The 16,082-nt window shown below is 56.4% G+C and overlaps 4 protein-coding genes across 6 annotated transcripts; 2 read left to right on the top strand and 2 right to left on the bottom strand.

Moving 5' to 3' along the window:
* The first annotated feature begins 1,299 nt into the window (after positions 1-1,299).
* FAM110D (family with sequence similarity 110 member D) lies at positions 1,300-5,716 on the top strand. 3 transcript variants are annotated; one of them, XM_060622113.3, is made up of 2 exons: positions 1,300-2,137; positions 4,238-5,716. In XM_060622113.3, exon 2 carries the CDS (start codon positions 4,332-4,334, stop codon positions 5,154-5,156), a length of 825 nt encoding a protein of 274 aa, XP_060478096.3. In that variant the 5' UTR covers positions 1,300-2,137; positions 4,238-4,331; the 3' UTR covers positions 5,157-5,716. The 3 variants fall into 3 exon arrangements, with proteins under 3 accessions (XP_060478096.3, XP_060478095.3, XP_060478097.3); XM_060622112.3 differs by lacking the exon at positions 1,300-2,137 and adding an exon at positions 2,150-2,292; XM_060622114.3 differs by lacking the exon at positions 1,300-2,137 and adding an exon at positions 3,502-3,661.
* A 958-nt stretch (positions 5,717-6,674) lies between these two features.
* Positions 6,675-10,899, bottom strand: CC1H1orf232 (chromosome C1 C1orf232 homolog). Its single transcript, XM_078452171.2, has 4 exons — positions 9,869-10,899; positions 8,664-8,747; positions 8,456-8,553; positions 6,675-7,002 (listed from the first exon to the last, which is right to left on the bottom strand). Exons 1-4 carry the CDS (start codon positions 9,950-9,952, stop codon positions 6,699-6,701), a joined length of 570 nt encoding a protein of 189 aa, XP_078308297.1. The 5' UTR covers positions 9,953-10,899; the 3' UTR covers positions 6,675-6,698.
* Positions 10,900-11,319: 420 nt separating this feature from the next.
* Positions 11,320-12,291, top strand: ZNF593 (zinc finger protein 593). The gene is made up of 3 exons (XM_060624632.3): positions 11,320-11,642; positions 11,838-11,900; positions 11,995-12,291. Exons 1-3 carry the CDS (start codon positions 11,443-11,445, stop codon positions 12,134-12,136), a joined length of 405 nt encoding a protein of 134 aa, XP_060480615.1. The 5' UTR covers positions 11,320-11,442; the 3' UTR covers positions 12,137-12,291.
* On the bottom strand, positions 11,575-14,161 carry ZNF593OS (ZNF593 opposite strand). Its single transcript, XM_060624635.3, has 4 exons — positions 13,203-14,161; positions 13,025-13,098; positions 12,595-12,745; positions 11,575-11,664 (listed from the first exon to the last, which is right to left on the bottom strand). The coding sequence occupies exons 2-3, from the start codon at positions 13,067-13,069 to the stop codon at positions 12,602-12,604; spliced, it is 189 nt and encodes a 62-aa protein (XP_060480618.1). The 5' UTR covers positions 13,070-13,098; positions 13,203-14,161; the 3' UTR covers positions 11,575-11,664; positions 12,595-12,601.
* Positions 14,162-16,082: the final 1,921 nt, after the last annotated feature.

The following is a 16,082-nucleotide window of genomic DNA, read 5'->3' as shown; positions in this document are numbered from 1 at the left end:
TCCAGTTTGACCTCCCCTCCATGAGCCTGCTCCGCCAGCACAGTAGAGGGTCTGTTTCCACTGGCATCCTGGGACACGGTATTGTCACCCCTCAGACTGTGCGCTGGTGAGAGCAAGGCTACTTGACCATCCCCCACCTCGGACTCCAGAGCTGTGTCTCCCCCCTCTGACTGGGCGCTCCGAGGGCTGGGGCTGCCTCCCCCATCTGATGGAGTGCTCCTACAAGCAGAGTCCCTTCTAGTCACCCTCATCAGACCAGGGGCTGCCCCAGGGCAGCCCCTGCGTTCCACTCTGAATCCCTCATTCTGCAGTCCAGCATCTGTCCTAGAAAAGAGCTGAGAAGCCCACTCCCCACCCCACCCCACCCCACCTGCCCTTCCCAACCCGGATGCTCCTTTAAGACCAAAGGGATGGGGGTTGTCAGACACAACAGCCCCATCCTCCCCCTCCTTCACGGGCCAGGTTTCCTGCCATTGACAGCATCCCAGCTGGGCCCTGCCCAGCCTCCACGCTTAACCCCTTCGCGACCAGATCTCAGCGCTATGGGCCAAGACTCCAACCTGCATCTATAAAATTAGGAGAATGAAAGTACCCATTTCACTGGGTTGTTTGGAGAATTAAACGTATTAGTCATGGCGTGAAGCACACACAGAACAGTGTCCAGCATATATTAATCTCCCAGTAAAAGTTCTTTGCCTTGTGTGAGCTTGGATCTGTCATTTCACATCTCTGAGTCTCGTATTATTCTCAACTGTCAAATGGGGAAACTAAAACCTACTACTCCCCAAAGATTGTCCGAGGGATGAACTGTGATCATGTAGATGAAAGCACTTCTCAAAGAGCCGTAATAATACAATATGGAACTATCATGGACCAAAAAAAAAAAAACCCAAAAAACAAAAAACTTCCTTTAACTAGGTGATAAAAATCTCTTACCAGCAAATGGGCCTCTGATTTTTTCAGTCTCATTACCTTACTTTACAGACAGAGGGTACAGTGGAGAGTGGTTTTGGAGTTGGGTTTTGGCAAGATCCTGTTTCTTCATCCATCAAGTGGGATGGTCACCTCTGCTGGGGGGTGGGGGGGCACCCCCTAGGGTTTTTAGGATAGACAAAGGAGATCCAAGAGCACAGGTGTGAATGTGCTTTGCAGACATTGAAAGTTCTACAAGAGAGGGAAAGGGATTTGTGGAAAGTGGTCAGTTGAAGGGGGGCAGGGGCCCCTTGGCAGGGACATTGACTTTTTTGCTCTGGGTGCTGCAGTTTACTGGGGAGAAGGAAAGAGGTCTCCTGGCACCAAGCACTGCGGAGACAGGGCTCCCCCTTGAGACATGAGATGTCAGCTCTAGAAGTCCCTGGTGGGGCAAGGGAGAAAGGAGACCAAAGGACCCAGGCTTGGCCCCAGAATCCTTCTTTCACCACCTCTTCCCAGCCAATCTCATTGGCCATAAGAGGACCATGGGCAGAGGCACCTCCAATGGGCTCCAAGGTGGCTGTCTTCCCAAGACTTGCTGGGACAGGCTCACCCCGCACATCTGCGGCACCCATGCCCCCACCCTTAGGCTGCAGATTCCTGGCCTCACCCCTAGGGAGAGCAGGCCTGACACCATCCACACACCCCAATCAGGACAGGCCTAAACCTGCTACAGAGGAAACAGCACAGTCAGTTAGGACCCTGCTCTGCCTTCCCATTTAACCAAGAGGTTCTGCAAATGCCTAACAGAAGGGACTGGCCCCACATGAATAGAATGTCCCTACCCCAGGCCTCTGGAGGAAGCTAGGGAATCAGGAGACCTTATCTAGGGTCCTGGCAGTGTCCCAAGCTCACTGTGCCTCCATACAAATCACTTAACCTGTCAGGGCCTGTGTGGCCAGCTGTAAAATAAAGGAGCTGGACCTGGTCCAAGGGTCCTCTCCAGCACTGAGACTGTGACCAGGAAGGAGTTAACTGGAGACCAGGCTCCTGGTCAGGAAGGCAAGGGTTAATCTGGAGGGGGTGGGGGGGTGGAGGCTCTCTCGCCTTTTCCTGTGGAGAGTGAGGTTTGGCTGCTACCAAAGTTACTTCCAGTCCTTGCTGTCCCTCCTGGCCTCCTGTGGTCCTTCCCAGGGACCCCTGCATTCAGCCTCCATACTCAGAGGTGAGTGCATCCTGAGCCCAGGCTGGGGTGGGCAGGCACTCAGGGACCCTAGAGCTGGGAGGCTGACACGAAGCCAGCGAACAAACCCCCCAGCCCATGCCCAGAGCTGAAGCCACGAGCAAAGTTCAGACCACTAACCACAGGACTGGGAGAAGGTGGGCAAACGGACGGAGGGCACCCTAATGTCTGCCAGGCTTCTAGGGTGGAACATCTGTGGTCGAGCATCAGGGCCAACCCAGGAGGCAGGGAAGAGACAGCGGATGGCAGATTATTTTGGTCCCTGTGTTTAAGGACTTTTTATAGCCTTGCTCCTCTGGGCTGGGAAGAGGAGAAGGGGATGGGAGGATAACCATGAGGTCAGACAAGCACAGTGCCCTCCTGGGACCTTGGAATCTGACCCATTGCCTGGTGTTATTTCTTGAGAGCTGGGAGGGAGGACACTTCCAGGCTCTCCTTGCTGCTTGAGTTCCCAGCCACCAACTACCTATGGACGACTTACTAAACACTAGATAGGTGTGTGTGTGTGTGTGTGTGTGTGTGTGTGTGTGTGTGTGAGAGAGAGAGAGAGAGACAGAGAGACAGAGAGACAGAGAGAGACAGAGACAGAGCCAGTAAAGCTGAACTGGCTATGCTGGGCTGGGGGGTTTGGCAGGGTCTCTGTGCCAAGGCCTCTGGGGGTGGGGACCCTCCCTCTATCCCTGGCAAGTTCTGTTCTTTTGTTGCCTCTAGACTGGAGGTCAGGTCCCCTCAGCCCCCAGAACTTATGTCTCCCTTTCAACTGAATGGAGGATTCAGGGAGCAGGGGTGGCGTGGGGTTTGCTGAGCCACGTGGGTGGCCCCCTCTGTTACTGCCAGCGGAACTGTCAGCTCTTGATTTACAACCGCTCCAGGTCCTCTTCCCCAGTGGCCGAGGGGAGGTGGCGGACAAGGGTCACAGGGTCTCAGGATGAGAAGAGGGCAGGGACCCCGAGGGCAGATTTCCGGGAATGCTGGCCGGTTGTGGGGAAGAATTTGCGGAGGGAACTTTTGAGTGAGGCAAAGGGCCCACATCTCTTGGAAACTGCTTGGTTTTATGGCAGCAGGAATAGAAGCAAAACACAAGAGGGAAGTTCTGATAGGCAAGGAGAGGCGCCAGCTGGACTAGTTCTGCAGTGCGAGGTTAGAGACCCGTCTCCTAACTCTCAGTAAGACCTGATTAAGCCCCTTGCTCTCTATCAGTTTCCTTCTCCGTGAAATGGAAACGCAGAGGTGATGTTTACAGTTGGGCATTGGGGAATTTCCTTGGCAGAGGTACAGAGGTGGCAGGTAGCTGGCTGATCTGACCTCGTGACCAGCTCTCTGTCCTTCCCCATGGCCCTGCTGGGACTGGGCAGGGCAATTGACTGCAATTACTGGAGGTTCCTACCCTGTAGTTATATCCCTGACCCCCAGTGCTTCAGGGAGGGAAGGGTGGGCCCCGCCAGAGCCAGCCTGCGGCTGGGGAGCCTTCTTGTCTAGGATTCAAAGTTGCTGGGTTGGGAAGAGGTATTTTTTCCGGTTGAGGCCACTTGCGGGAACTGAGCTGGGACCAGCCCCACTTCCTTTTCCAAGTGTCCTGCTTGCTGATGCTTGCTTGGCATGGCTCCGTGGCCAGATTAGGGCACCCTCAAAGGGGCATTAAAAAAAATTTTTTTTAATGTTTTTATTTATTATTTTTGAGACAGAGAGACAGAGCATGAGCAGGGGAGGGGCAGAGAGAGAGGGAGACACAGAATCCAAAGCAGGCTCCAGGCTCTGAGCTGTTAGCACAGAGCCTGACGCGGGCCCGAACTCACGGACTGTGAGATCACGACCCGAGCCGAAGTCGGACGCTTAACCGACTGAGCCACCCAGGTGCCCCAAAGGGGCATTTTTTTCTGGGCAGCCAGGGAGCCCCTGCTCAACCTCTTTGAGGGATAGGAGAGCAGGGGAAGAGGTGGCCTGAGCTTCTGCCCCCTGGACACGGCACTGGTTGATTTGGATGGGGGAGGGGTGGCTGGCTGATCCTATTCCCAGGAATGCCTACAGGAGAGGTGCAGGGCCATCTACTCTTTCCCACTGACCATTCCTCCTTCCCTGTAGGTACCAGGGAGTCCCGACCAATTGCTCTTGGCTCCTCAACTGGCTTCCTCCCTCCAGTGGCTTATGGGGTACTATCCTGCCCAGCTCTGCTAAGATGATCCTGGCCTCTCCCTCCACCCCGTCCAGGGGACGGACCCCCAGCGCCGTGGAGAGGTTGGAGGCCGACAAAGCCAAGTATGTCAAGACACACCAAGTGATAGCACGACGTCAGGAGCCAGCCCTGCGTGGGGGTCCCGGACCGCTCTCCCCGCACCCCTACAATGAGTTGGGACCCCCTGGATCGCCCAGGACGCCCAGGCCCGCCCGCCGGAGCAGCGGCAGGCGGCTGCCAAGGCCTGACTCCCTCATCTTCTACCGCCAGAAGCGGGACTGCAAGGCTTCGGTGAACAAAGAGAACGCCAAGGGCCAGGGGCTGGTGCGGCGCCTCTTCCTGGGGGCCCCCCGCGACGCCACCTCGAGCAGTCCCGGCCCAACCGAGCGACCAGCGGCTCCTGGGGTTTGGGCCGCTCCCCAAGATGCCCCGGAAGCGTCAGGAAAGCGGGCGCTGTGCCCCACATGCTCACTGCCCTTGTCGGAGAAGGAGCGCTTCTTCAACTACTGCGGCCTGGAGCGCGCGCTGGTGGAGGTGCTGGGCGCTGAGCGCTTCTCTCCGCAGAGCTGGGGCGCCGACGCCAGCCCCCAGCCCGGGGCGCCGCCGCCGCCCGGCTCCGGGGACACCAGCGACTGGACGTCCAGCGACACGGATCGCCCGGACGGTGCTGGCGGCGGCGGGGGCGGCGGCGGCGGCGGCTCGGAGGCCGCGGGCTCGGCGCGGGACGGGCGCCCCCCGGTGTCCGTGGTGGAGCGCAACGCGCGCGTCATCCAGTGGCTGTACGGCTGCCAGCGCGCCCGCGACCCGCCGCGCGAGTCCGAGGTGTGATTGCGGCCGCTCGGGAGCGGGCTTCCGGGAAGTCCGGGGTCCGGGCAGGGTTAAGGGATGGGCGCGGGGCTGGACCCGGGCACCGGAAGGGACGCCCTGCCTCTGACGCGCCGGGTGCCGTGGGGCGAGACCTTCCCTCTGGATCTGGGCTTCCCCTTGTGAACCTTGGGAGGCTGGGACAAAATGATTCCCAAAGGCCCTTCCCAGCGCAGACGGCGGAGGGGGAGGGGGCAGCGATGTGGCCCCTGTGGAGGCCGGGTCTGGGGAGAGAGGTCTGGGGTGGGAGATCAGAGAATCTGCTGAATAAAGCCACAATGTTATTTAAAGGAGTCGTGATGTTGGATTAGAGAGTCCATATTGAGGAAAGAGGCGGGGCGGATTGCGTGGTTAGGTGCGTCGGTTTGGAGTGTGGGTTCCAGGCTCACTGCGTGACCCTAGGCAAACACTTAACCTCTCCGAATCACAGTTGCACCCCTCGGTGATCAAAGTAGTTTTGAAAGGGTCCTAAAGCTCATGGCCAAGTGACTGGCGTATAGGAAATGTTCAGTAAACGACAGCCGCTAAGACCGCTACTGAATTGGTAGTAACTCTATTATGATCATCTTCCCCACTGATCCTGACCTGAGGTCGGTCCAAACTAAAGCTGGGAGCCTGGAATAGCGCGTTTGGGGAGTTCTGGCGAGGGGTCTGCCCCAAAAACCTGGGATCCCCCGGCCCGGAAAGGCCGCCCGCATTCCTGGAGATTTGCTGCCCCCTTTTGGTTACTAGCTGTGAATGGGCTGAGATGTGAAGAATCCAGAATTGAGAACAGTAAAGGAAGGGACTCTTCAAATGAGGATTTTGCCAACCAGGAGCCTCACATCCTGCCACTGTCTTCCTTTTCGTCAGAGACACACAGGGTCCCCTGTTTGCCTCACACACGTCCACACGTCCAAGTCTTTGTTTACGGTCATCCTCCCTTTGCCTGAGTTACCTTCCCCTTTTTTTCCACTCATCCTTCTAAGATTACATATATTCATTCTCCCTCAGAAATTCCTGAATTTCCCAATCGGCCTCATCTCCTCCGAGCTCCCAAGTACAGCCTTATTTTTATGCCTCAACTTGTCACTTTGTGTGGGACCCGCTGGTAGTTTGAGTTCTTTCCTTTGTCTCTGACCTTCCTTCCCCGAGTACAGGGACTGTGCGCATAACAGGGCCACAGGCAACGTTTGTCGAATGAAAAGAGGCCGAACAGGGCGACGGGCCCTGTCCTCTGGGGCTCCTCAGCTTCCTGGAAAGTTGTAGTCTAAATCGGACACAACCTTTCCTGACACCAGGACTGTCTGGTCATTTTCTCCCTGTACGTTTGTGGGGGGAGAGGGCGAGGACGCTTCGAGGTGGACCCCGCCTTGAGGTTGCCCACCCAGAAGCAGTCATCCCTGAGGTCCGGACAAAAGCACGCGGTCACACGGGGTGTCGGGTCAGGGTCAGGGCTTTTATGGGCGGGGGGGGGGGGGGGGGGGGGGGCGAGGGGAAGAGCGGGCGGCTTGTTGCACCGGCCGGCTAGTCACCCTTGGGCGCAGCCTTCACCCTCATCTCGGCCAGTTTGTGGGTGAGGAAGCCCCACTTGAAGCCGGCCACGGTGTCGGCCTCCCCAGGCTCCGGGCGCTCGGCGGCCTCCTCCGCGGCCTCGTCCCCGGCTTCGGGGTCCGGCTCCCGGGTGGGTTCGGCGCCGCGCAGTATTGACGCCGCGGCCGCCTGCTGCTGCTGCCACCTGCTGGCGAACGTATCCCAGAATCCGGGCCCTCGCGGCTCCGCCTCCGCCGCCGCGGCCACCGCCTGCGAGGGGGACTTCGCCGCCAGCGGGCTGCGGGAGAGGGACGGGTCACGAGCCGGCCGAGAGGCGGGAGGAGAGGACGAAGAGGGGAGACGGGGTGCAGACGCTAAGAGTGGGGCCGGGGAAGCCAGGGTGAGGTCAGATGACGGGGGGGGGGGGGGGGGGGGGCGTGCCGGGAGACTGGACGCAGGTCAGGACCTGGAGGCCAGGGGAGGGTTCAGAGGCACTGGGAAAGGAGGCCGGAGTGGGACAGGGTCAGGGGATTAGGGGAGGGGTCTGAGAAGAGGGGGCCGAGACCAAGATCCCTGGGGAGAGAGTAGGGGTCGGGGGTTTAGGGAAGGAACTCGGGGAGAGGGGCAAGGCCAGAGAAGGGAAGCCTGAGGCGCCGGGTCGGAAAGCTGCGGGAGGGGACCGGAGAGAGTGGCGGGGCCCAGCGGTGCTAGCGGGAGGAGTGAGACCCCCGCGCAGGTTCCCATCCGGGGGAAGGGGCGAGGTCAGACTCTTCGAGAAAGGGTCTTCGAAGCCGGGGTTGCAGCGCTGGGGAAAGAGGCAGGGCGGGGGCGGGGGCAGGGGCAATGTTCTGGGGTGGAGGGAAAGGGGGACTAGGAAAATGAGGGAACCCTGGAGAGAAGGACAGGTGAAGAGACCCAGAGGAATGAGAAACGCCTAGATCAGAGGCTTAGCGGGGAGGAGGACTGGGGAGGTGGCATGGAGGGGAAGGGCAGTCAAGGAACGGTGATGAGGCTTGAGGTGGGAGCCTCAGGTCTAAGGAAGGGTCCTTGGAGCTCTGGGAGGGACAAGAGATGAGCGCCAGGGGACAGAAAGGAAACCCCGGAGCTAGAGAGATGGGTGGGTCAGGGGGACTGGAGGGGAGAAAGGAATAAGGGAATGTCAGAGGAAGGAGGCAGGACTGGGCTGAAGGAAAGGGCAGGGAGGCAGTGTGTGCCAAAATAGAGCTAGGAGAAAGGAGCTGGCCCGGGTACCATCCCCTAATCCCCAGCAAGACAGCGGTCCCTAGACTAGCCTGCCTCAGGTCTTCAGGAGCCTGGCTGCAAATATAGACCTCAGGCCTCATCCTGCACCTGCTGAATCAGAATCTTTGAAGGAGGGTCTGGCAGAAATTGCCTAGGAGGATGAGGGTATTGGGAACCACTGATCTGGACCACCCTCAGTTCCAAGCGCCTAAAGTTTCTGTCTTCTGTTCCCTGATTGTACGGAGATGACCCCCCCCCATGTGGATGGGGAAAAAGAGCCTAAAATACCTCCTAGCACCTCAATCCCAACAGCCCTTAAAGTCCTCCTGAGATCTAACCTAATCTCCAGATATGATGATTTGGCCTCTTTCCTGCTGAGAGAAACTGAAACAGCCCGTGGCTGCCTCTCCCCCTCCCGCCTTGGTCAGAAAGACAAATAGACCAGAAGGAAAGGACGTGGGAGAAGGGAGACCCCAGGCCCCTCCCAGCCCCCACCAACACACACGTACTGGTCGGCACAGGGCTCCGGTGGCAGCAGCTTGTCCTCATCTTCTTTGTTAAACAGAGACGACATTGTCAGCCAACCTTTCACCCCGACCCCCTGAACCTAGGAAGAAGGGGCTGGGAGTCAGGGAAGGGTCATAGCACCACCTCCCAGGATTCCACAGCAGCCTCCTCCAGACTCCCCAGGGCTGGGGTAAAGAAGGAAGAACTCACCCGGCGGGCCAACTGGGACATGGGATGGAAAGCCTCTTCGGTAGGTTCTGCCGGCTCAGAGTCCACTAACGCTGGGTTCCCTCTCTGGGACACAAGACCCCTCCCAGCATGAGAGAGGTCCCAGAGGAATGGGACTTCCCTCCCCCACTGCTAGCCTGGTACGCACACCCCGGCACCCCAACCCCCCACAACTAAACACCCATCTGGTCCCCTCACACCCTCCATAAGTACATACAAGTGTACCTCTACCCAAAGTCACCAGTCACATACCTTACCTGTATAGGAAACCCCTGCAGACACCCTCGAGCCCACATACCTGCCCACCCATGGACGTATCCACACACACCCAAAAATGTGTGGACAACGGCATGCGTGCTGATGTAGACACACACCTGTACATGAGCATGCCTCCACAGGGCTATGCCTCTTCGCCTGTACATAGCTGTACGTGCTGTGAGGCACCTATACAAGGACACGTACACTGTTATACCATTCACACCTGTGAACTTACAGAAATGCAGGCAGTGGCACAGAGGCCCATCTACAGCACACTAAACCTCTCCACCCATCCACAGACACAAAGGTGGAGATGCGCACACACACACACACACACACACACACACACACACCCTATAGAACTAGTTCCTGCCCCTGCCACATCTGTTTGCACGAACTGCTACTTATTACAGCCTCTAGATGTAAGACCGTTCCCAGTTTCAGAGCCTTTTTGATTTTTTTTTAAATGTCAGAATAAACATGCTCCAAGTCTGGCTCTGATCTGATGCTGCAACAGTGACCCTCTAAGGGCAAGCACGACTTCTAGGACCATAGGCCTCACTTCCTCTCCAGGCAAGCCATCCCAATTCTGCTTAGCTCTGCCCATTAGGAAGTTGTGTCAAGCTGCATGTGCCCCATGTGGCTACTGCCCCCTGGTCTCTTCCATGTGGCAGCCCTTGGCTGCCATCTTTGGAGATGGAGTCCATCGTGGGGGACAATGACCATTTTTCCCGTGGCCCCCCAATCTTCTTCCTCAGCTTCCTGAAATATCCTGGCTTTCGGCACCAGGCCATTTGTCATCCTTGAAGGTGCCAATTGTTTCTGCACAAATGTGCCTCTCCTCACAGAGCCTGTCCCTTGCTCTTCATTGTATCTCACTCCTGCTCTCTCCGCCCATGACCCACCCAGCAAACATGGATGGTACCCACCTCCTCTGCCAGGTCTTCCTCAGATTCCCCACTGAGGGTCTGTAACACTTTGGACTTGTAGGTTTTCCAGAAGGTCTGGTTCATGGCTGCAGGGAAAACAGGCCTGGCACCCAAGCTCAGGAAGGCAGTGACTCAGTGGGCACCCAGCGGGTCTGGCTCCAGGAACTTGGTGAGGCCAAGAGCCTGTCCCAGGGATCAGGTGACTTCATTAAAGATGCACCAGCCTCCCCAGCTGGCACACTGTCAGGCAGGTGAACTGATCCAGAGGAGTCTGGGGTGGAGACAGGACAGAGCTGACTTCTGTGGCCTCAGCCCCTCATCTTGACCCATATTGGCCAAGAATAATGGAGACATCTCTCTGCACGGAGGCCCGCTTCCTGGCCCTACGGGTACTTGAATTTGATCTCTTGGAATGGCTCCAAAAAAAATCTGCTTGCATTCACAAAGTCCATTTATAAAGTCCTTGGGCCCAAGACCCACACTGGTGCCCCTGTGACTGTAGCCATACCAGTTGTGCCTTCAGCAGGGCCTGCCCTATGTCCCCACTCAACTGTGAACTGGAGTGGGGAGGTCTCAAAGCCCCTGGTTGACACCCTGGGCTTACATTTCTCTGCTTTGTCTGGGCTGGAAACCGATTCCTCTCCCCGGGGATGCACGTGCATGTCTCCCTGTTTCCTGGCAACAGGTTCCAAAGAGCTGGAGCCCCTGAATTATTGCTGAGCTCCTCTGGTCAGCCAGGAAGGCACCAGGCTCCAATGAACGGAGGAAGGCTCTCTGGCCTTCTCCCCACTCTGAGCACAAAATACCTAGGCTGTATCTCTGCCTTTGCCGCCAGCCCACACCAGGGAGTCCAGGGCTCAGAGAAAGGGGGCAAAGATAAGAGGTGCTTCTGCCAGCCCTTCCACTTCTTGTGAGAGTTGCTGACCCCGTGCAGTCTGAGGAGATGCCTGAGCAGAACACTCCTTGCTCACGGATTTGACTGGGGGTGCACGAAGGACGGAGACCCAAGGGAATAACTGGGGAACGGTGAGAAGTGGTGAGCGCTTTGTCAGGAACTGGAGGTATCTCAGGAGTCCCTGTGGGGGCCAGATCCCAAACTTACTCACTCGCACTCATTAATTCATTTATTCACATCACAGACATTTTTCAGTGCCTCCCAGAGATGCTCAAGGCATATTCCCTCCCCCCGCTGACCGTGGAGTCTACGATCTGGGAACAAGCATGAGGTGATAGTGCCAAGGGATGGAGTAGAGACAAGTCCGGCCAGAAGGGACCGGAGGTCAGGGGGCGGAATCCCCCGGGGGCCCGCACCACCCAGCCGCTCCCGGGCCAAAGCCTCGCCCTGAGCGGAAGCCGCAGTTTTGGGCCCCGCCCGGCGCTCCGTCTCTGACGTCGACCGCCGCCTGGGGGCGCTCAAGGAGCAGCCTGCGCGAGTGACGTCATCTGAGGCAGTCTGGAAGAACCTGCTCCTCCCCCGGGCGTCCTTGACGTCATCCAGCAATCCGGAAGCGCCCGCACGTGTGCCCCTGACCCGGATCCCGGTTCTGGGCCCCCTGGCCCCGCAGTCACTGGCCATGGGTCGCTCCCGTCGGACGGGTGCTCACCGAGCCCACTCCCTGGCCCGCCAGATGAAGGCGAAGCGGCGGCAGCCGGACCTGGACGAAATTCACCGCGAGCTGCGGCCCCAGGTTCCCGCACGGTCTCGTCCAGACCTGGGCTCCGAGCCCGACCCCGACCTGCCAGGGGGCGGCCTGCATCGCTGTCTGGCCTGCGCGTGAGTCCCGGCCGGGCCTGGCCTGGGGAGGAGAAGGGTACGCGGGACGGGACGGGGGCGTGAGGTCCGGGTCCCAGGACGCGCGGGGTCTGCTGACCTCCCATCACTTCAGGCTCAGAGCCCCGCGTCAGGGAGATAGGCATACCTGAGATGCATCACCTCACTCTCCTCCTTACCCACCTCCCATCCCTACAGGAGGTACTTCGTCGATTCCACCACCCTGAAGACCCACTTCCGATCCAAAGACCACAAGAAGAGGTATGAAGGAGTAAGGAGAGGACTGGTGGACGGGTGCTGGGCAGACAGGGCTTGCATCTGGTCAGCTCCCAACTCTCTCTCTTCTTTCAACCAGGCTAAGGCAGCTGAGCGTGGAGCCCTACAGTCAGGAGGAGGCCGAAAGGGCAGCGGGTATGGGCTCTTATGTGCCCCCCCAGCGGCTGGCTGTGCCCACAGAAGTATCCACTGAGGCCCCCGAGATGGACACATCTCCCTGACATGGCCTGAGGATGTAGGGCAGGGGAACTGCCCATGGACAGTGGTGCAAGGGCTAGGCTGGCAAAGACTGTGCCAACCTATTTTGGCCCTGGGTTTGGGGAGTGGATGGCCTCTTCTGGGTGCCCTCACTCCCAATAAAGGAACTGGATGAAGAGGACTTGTCTCTGACTCTCTAACCTCCAGGCCACTCCTCCAAACTCCCGCCCTGTAGGGGTTTCTCTGTTACTCTTGTTTACAGGGCCGAGGGTGTCCATTCCCCACTTGGTCCGGCTTTGGAACCTACAGCCTTGCTTTCCCTCAGGGGTCCTGGCATCTGAGCTGGAGCCCCAAGATGGAGCCCAGGTCAGTGAAGGGGAGAGGGAAGATCAGGGACTGACCCTCAGAAAAGAAGTGGGCTCCCGAGATTGCAGCCCCCACTGAGTCACCTCCCCCAGGACCCGGGCGTGAGGCTGCCTACTTTATCATCAGGCCTGTGGCGGCCGCCGCTGCCCCACCATCTTCCAGACAGCATAGCAGGAGCCACCCAGTCCAAGGACAGCCAGCAGTGTAGCCACTACCCCGGCCAGTGGACTCCGGGGCTCTGCTTTGAGCTCCCCAGCTATCTGCATCTGGAGGTACACAGAGGGTCCATCTGAGGGGTCAGTTGAGACTTCTGGGAAGGTGGGGGGTGGGAAGGAGCTGAGAGGGTACAGCTGGGTGAAGGAGATATGGATGCCATTGCTGCCCCAGGGAGATTCCACCCCAATCCCTCTCGCTTCACTGCCCATCTGGGCCCTGGCCGCTCAGGCGGCAGGAAACGTGACAGCCTGGATGCTGGGGGTGTTAGCCCAGCTATGGTAGGGGAAAGAGGGGGTCCGTGGCTGAAGCCGTAGGTTAGAGGTACTTACCTGTAGCACCCGGAAGTAGCCAGGGGTCAGGCGTCGAAATCTCATGGTGGGTGCCACTAGTCTTCCTTGGCGGCCTGTGGGGTGGAAGCAGGAATGAGGATTAGTGGTGTTCATAATACCAAGGAGTGGAAATCAGGGCATAGAGGTGTCTGACCTCTCATATCCATGGGAGCCATACCTCAGAGGATGCTCACCAGCGTCTGCCCTCCCAGGTCTGGCAGGGGGCGGGGCAGCTGAACCTTTAAATCTGGTCCCTTCCCCCCCCTGCCCATCCTGCCAGCTTCAGGAGCAGCTGTCAAGAGAGATCAGCATCAGGCCTGAGCAGCACCTCCCCCACTCACCAGGGAAGCCAGGCTGGGTAGGGCAGGAAAGGCCTTGCCTGGCAGCGCTCAGGAGTCTTAGACCTGGACCAGGTACTGGGAGGGTCTCCCCAGCCCGGGTCCTGGCTCTATCCCTACTCCTCAGATGGTCGGATATCACCAGTCAGCCCTCAGCAAAGGAGGGGCAGGGTGCCTTATTAGCCCTCCCCGGTCCCCCTGAACATTGGTGAGCCTTTTCACTTGGTTTCTGTTACATCAACGCCCATTACCTTGGGAGGGGGAGGGCACATATCACTTCTTTCTGCAAGATGAAGTTTCCGCAGAGACTTTCCTATTCTTGGCTTGGGGACAATAGTAAAAGGAGATTAGCATATACTGATTAAGAGAGCTGTCCGTGGCATGCTAAAAAACAGCTGACTGTGCCAGGCAGTATTATAAGCACTTAACATGTATGAATTCATTTGGTATTGGTTATCTTATAATATGAACAACAACAACAACATGTCTTCAGAATAGTATACAGAGTACCTGCATATGCAGAAAATGGAAACTTTACAGTGGTCCCCACTTGGGCCTAGAATAGAGGTATAATGACCTACTGCTAACCTTTGAATATTTTACAACAAAGATGCAGAAGGAACTTTTATAAACTCAGAAAACTACCTTTAACATAGAAGCTACCATTTACTCTGCCCTTAACTGCCTAGCCCTGCCAGGTGCTAGGGGCAGAAAATAAAGGCAAGGTTATGTGGGGCGCCTGGCTGCCTTGGTCGGAAGAGCATGCGACTCTTGATCTTGGGGTTGTGAGCTCAAGTCCCACGTCGGGTGTAGAGATGACCTCTTAAATAAATAAACATTTTTTAAAAATAAAGGCAATGTTGTGGACGTCAGGCCCCCAATCCTTTTAGGGGTGCATGTGAGTGGTGAGTTCCTGTCTATTTCTGCCCTACAGGACTGTGTGTTCAGGCTGGCTCAGGGTAGATATTTGATGAAATCAGGGTGGTGGAGACAGGTGTGTGTTTACTGGGCTTCCCCAGAGCGCCGCAGGGAGGCTGTTGAAGGAAGAGGGCAAAACGGAGGAGTGATGAAAGGACACGTGCAGCTCAGGGTATGAGGATGCATGAATGGGGCCAAGGACGAAGCCAGAGAGGGGAGGGCTGTGTTGCACAGTGGAGCCTGCTGGTTCACCAGCGAGGGAGCCAAGCCTGCAGGTACCTGCGGGGACCCTGAAAGATGCAGATAACAATCTGCATTCTTGTTTGATGCTGCATGTAATGGTAGGAGGGAGCCAGGGGAGTGGGCCAAGTTCCAGAGAACTCAATTTCTATGTGAAATTATTAAATGATGGCAACTAACACACACCTATTATATGGGCCATCCGTAGGCCAAGTGCAGAATTTGGATTTGGGGGCAAGATCATGTCAGGCTTTGAAGGCTGGGTGCTGGGGCACTGGTAGGGATTCCAAAGTGACACAGTCAGAGGGGCAGGCCCTGGGAAGCCTTCCCAGGCCCCTCTCCATAGAACTAAAGCAATAATCATAGCTCAGAGCCATCCCATTTGACAGATTTCAACATACTTCAAGGAAATCTTCACAGCACTAAGGTCTAAGTGTCTCTGTTTTAGACAGGAAGGAACAGTTCAGAGAGGTGTTGAAATTGGGCGCAGTCACACAGCAAATGGAAGTGATTCTGTCTGATTCCAAAGTCCTGGGAGTCTCCTGGCCTGGGATGGTGGTGGTGGTGGTGGTGATAGCTACAAATCGTATGTCACAGATTGTTGTTCTAAGAGAAAAGCTCTTAACTGGGATTCAGAATACAGAGGGCCGATAAACTTGGATGGGAAAAAAAGTGATATATTTTCACTAAACTGTAACCAAAATTTACCACTTCCTTCTATATGGATTGAAGTATTAGCAGTATCTGTGGCTTTGTCACCAATTGAAATCACAGATTTAAAAAAAAAAATTTTTTTTTTAATATTTATTTATTTTTTTTAATGTTTATTTTTGAGAGAGGGAGGGGCAGAGAGAGAGGGAGACACAGAATCCAAAGCAGGCTCCAGGCCCTGAGCTGTCAGCACAGAGCCCGACGTGGGGCTTGAACTCATGAACCGTGAGGTCATGACCTGAGCCAAAGTCAGCCGCTCAACTGACTGAGCCACCCAGGCGCCTCTAAATCACAGATTTTTTCATTCAAATTGTAGTTATTGCAAGTGTCTCAACATTATATATGCTCATAACTGTTTCAGAATCGTGATAGTTATTAGCCCACCATTAAATCACACTCCTTCAGACACTCCTGCGACATAGCTGCCATTGATTGGGCACCTCTGAGCCCAGTAGAAGGTCAGTGACCAAATGGTAAATCCACTTGTTCTCACACCAGTAACCCAGGCTTCTCCATTATTCTTCTGATTCCTTATATTTAGTGGTTAACTGATAAATACATGTGAAAAGGTGAGTCAAAGACCACCCCACAGTTTAGCTGATATCATTAGAAAAGGAAAATTTAGAAAAGGAAAATTTCCTTAAAAAAGGAAAAGATAGGGCCTGGGTGGCTCAATCAGTTGAGTGTCCAGCTTCGACTCAGGACATGAATTCATGGTTTGTGAGTTAGAGCCCCACAGCAGGCTTGCTGCTGTCAGCAGAGAGCTTGTTTTGGATCCTTTGTCCCCCCTCTCTCTCTGCCCCTCCCTCCCTCTCTCTCTCAAAAATAAAAATAAGCATGAAAGAAAAGGA

The sequence above is a fragment of the Panthera onca genome, chromosome C1 (genome assembly GCF_046562875.1).
Source record: "Panthera onca isolate mPanOnc1 chromosome C1, mPanOnc1 haplotype 2, whole genome shotgun sequence".
Lineage (NCBI taxonomy): Eukaryota > Metazoa > Chordata > Mammalia > Carnivora > Felidae > Panthera > Panthera onca.
Note: the sequence above shows the minus strand (reverse complement) of the source record. Positions and strands in the feature narration are given on the sequence as shown.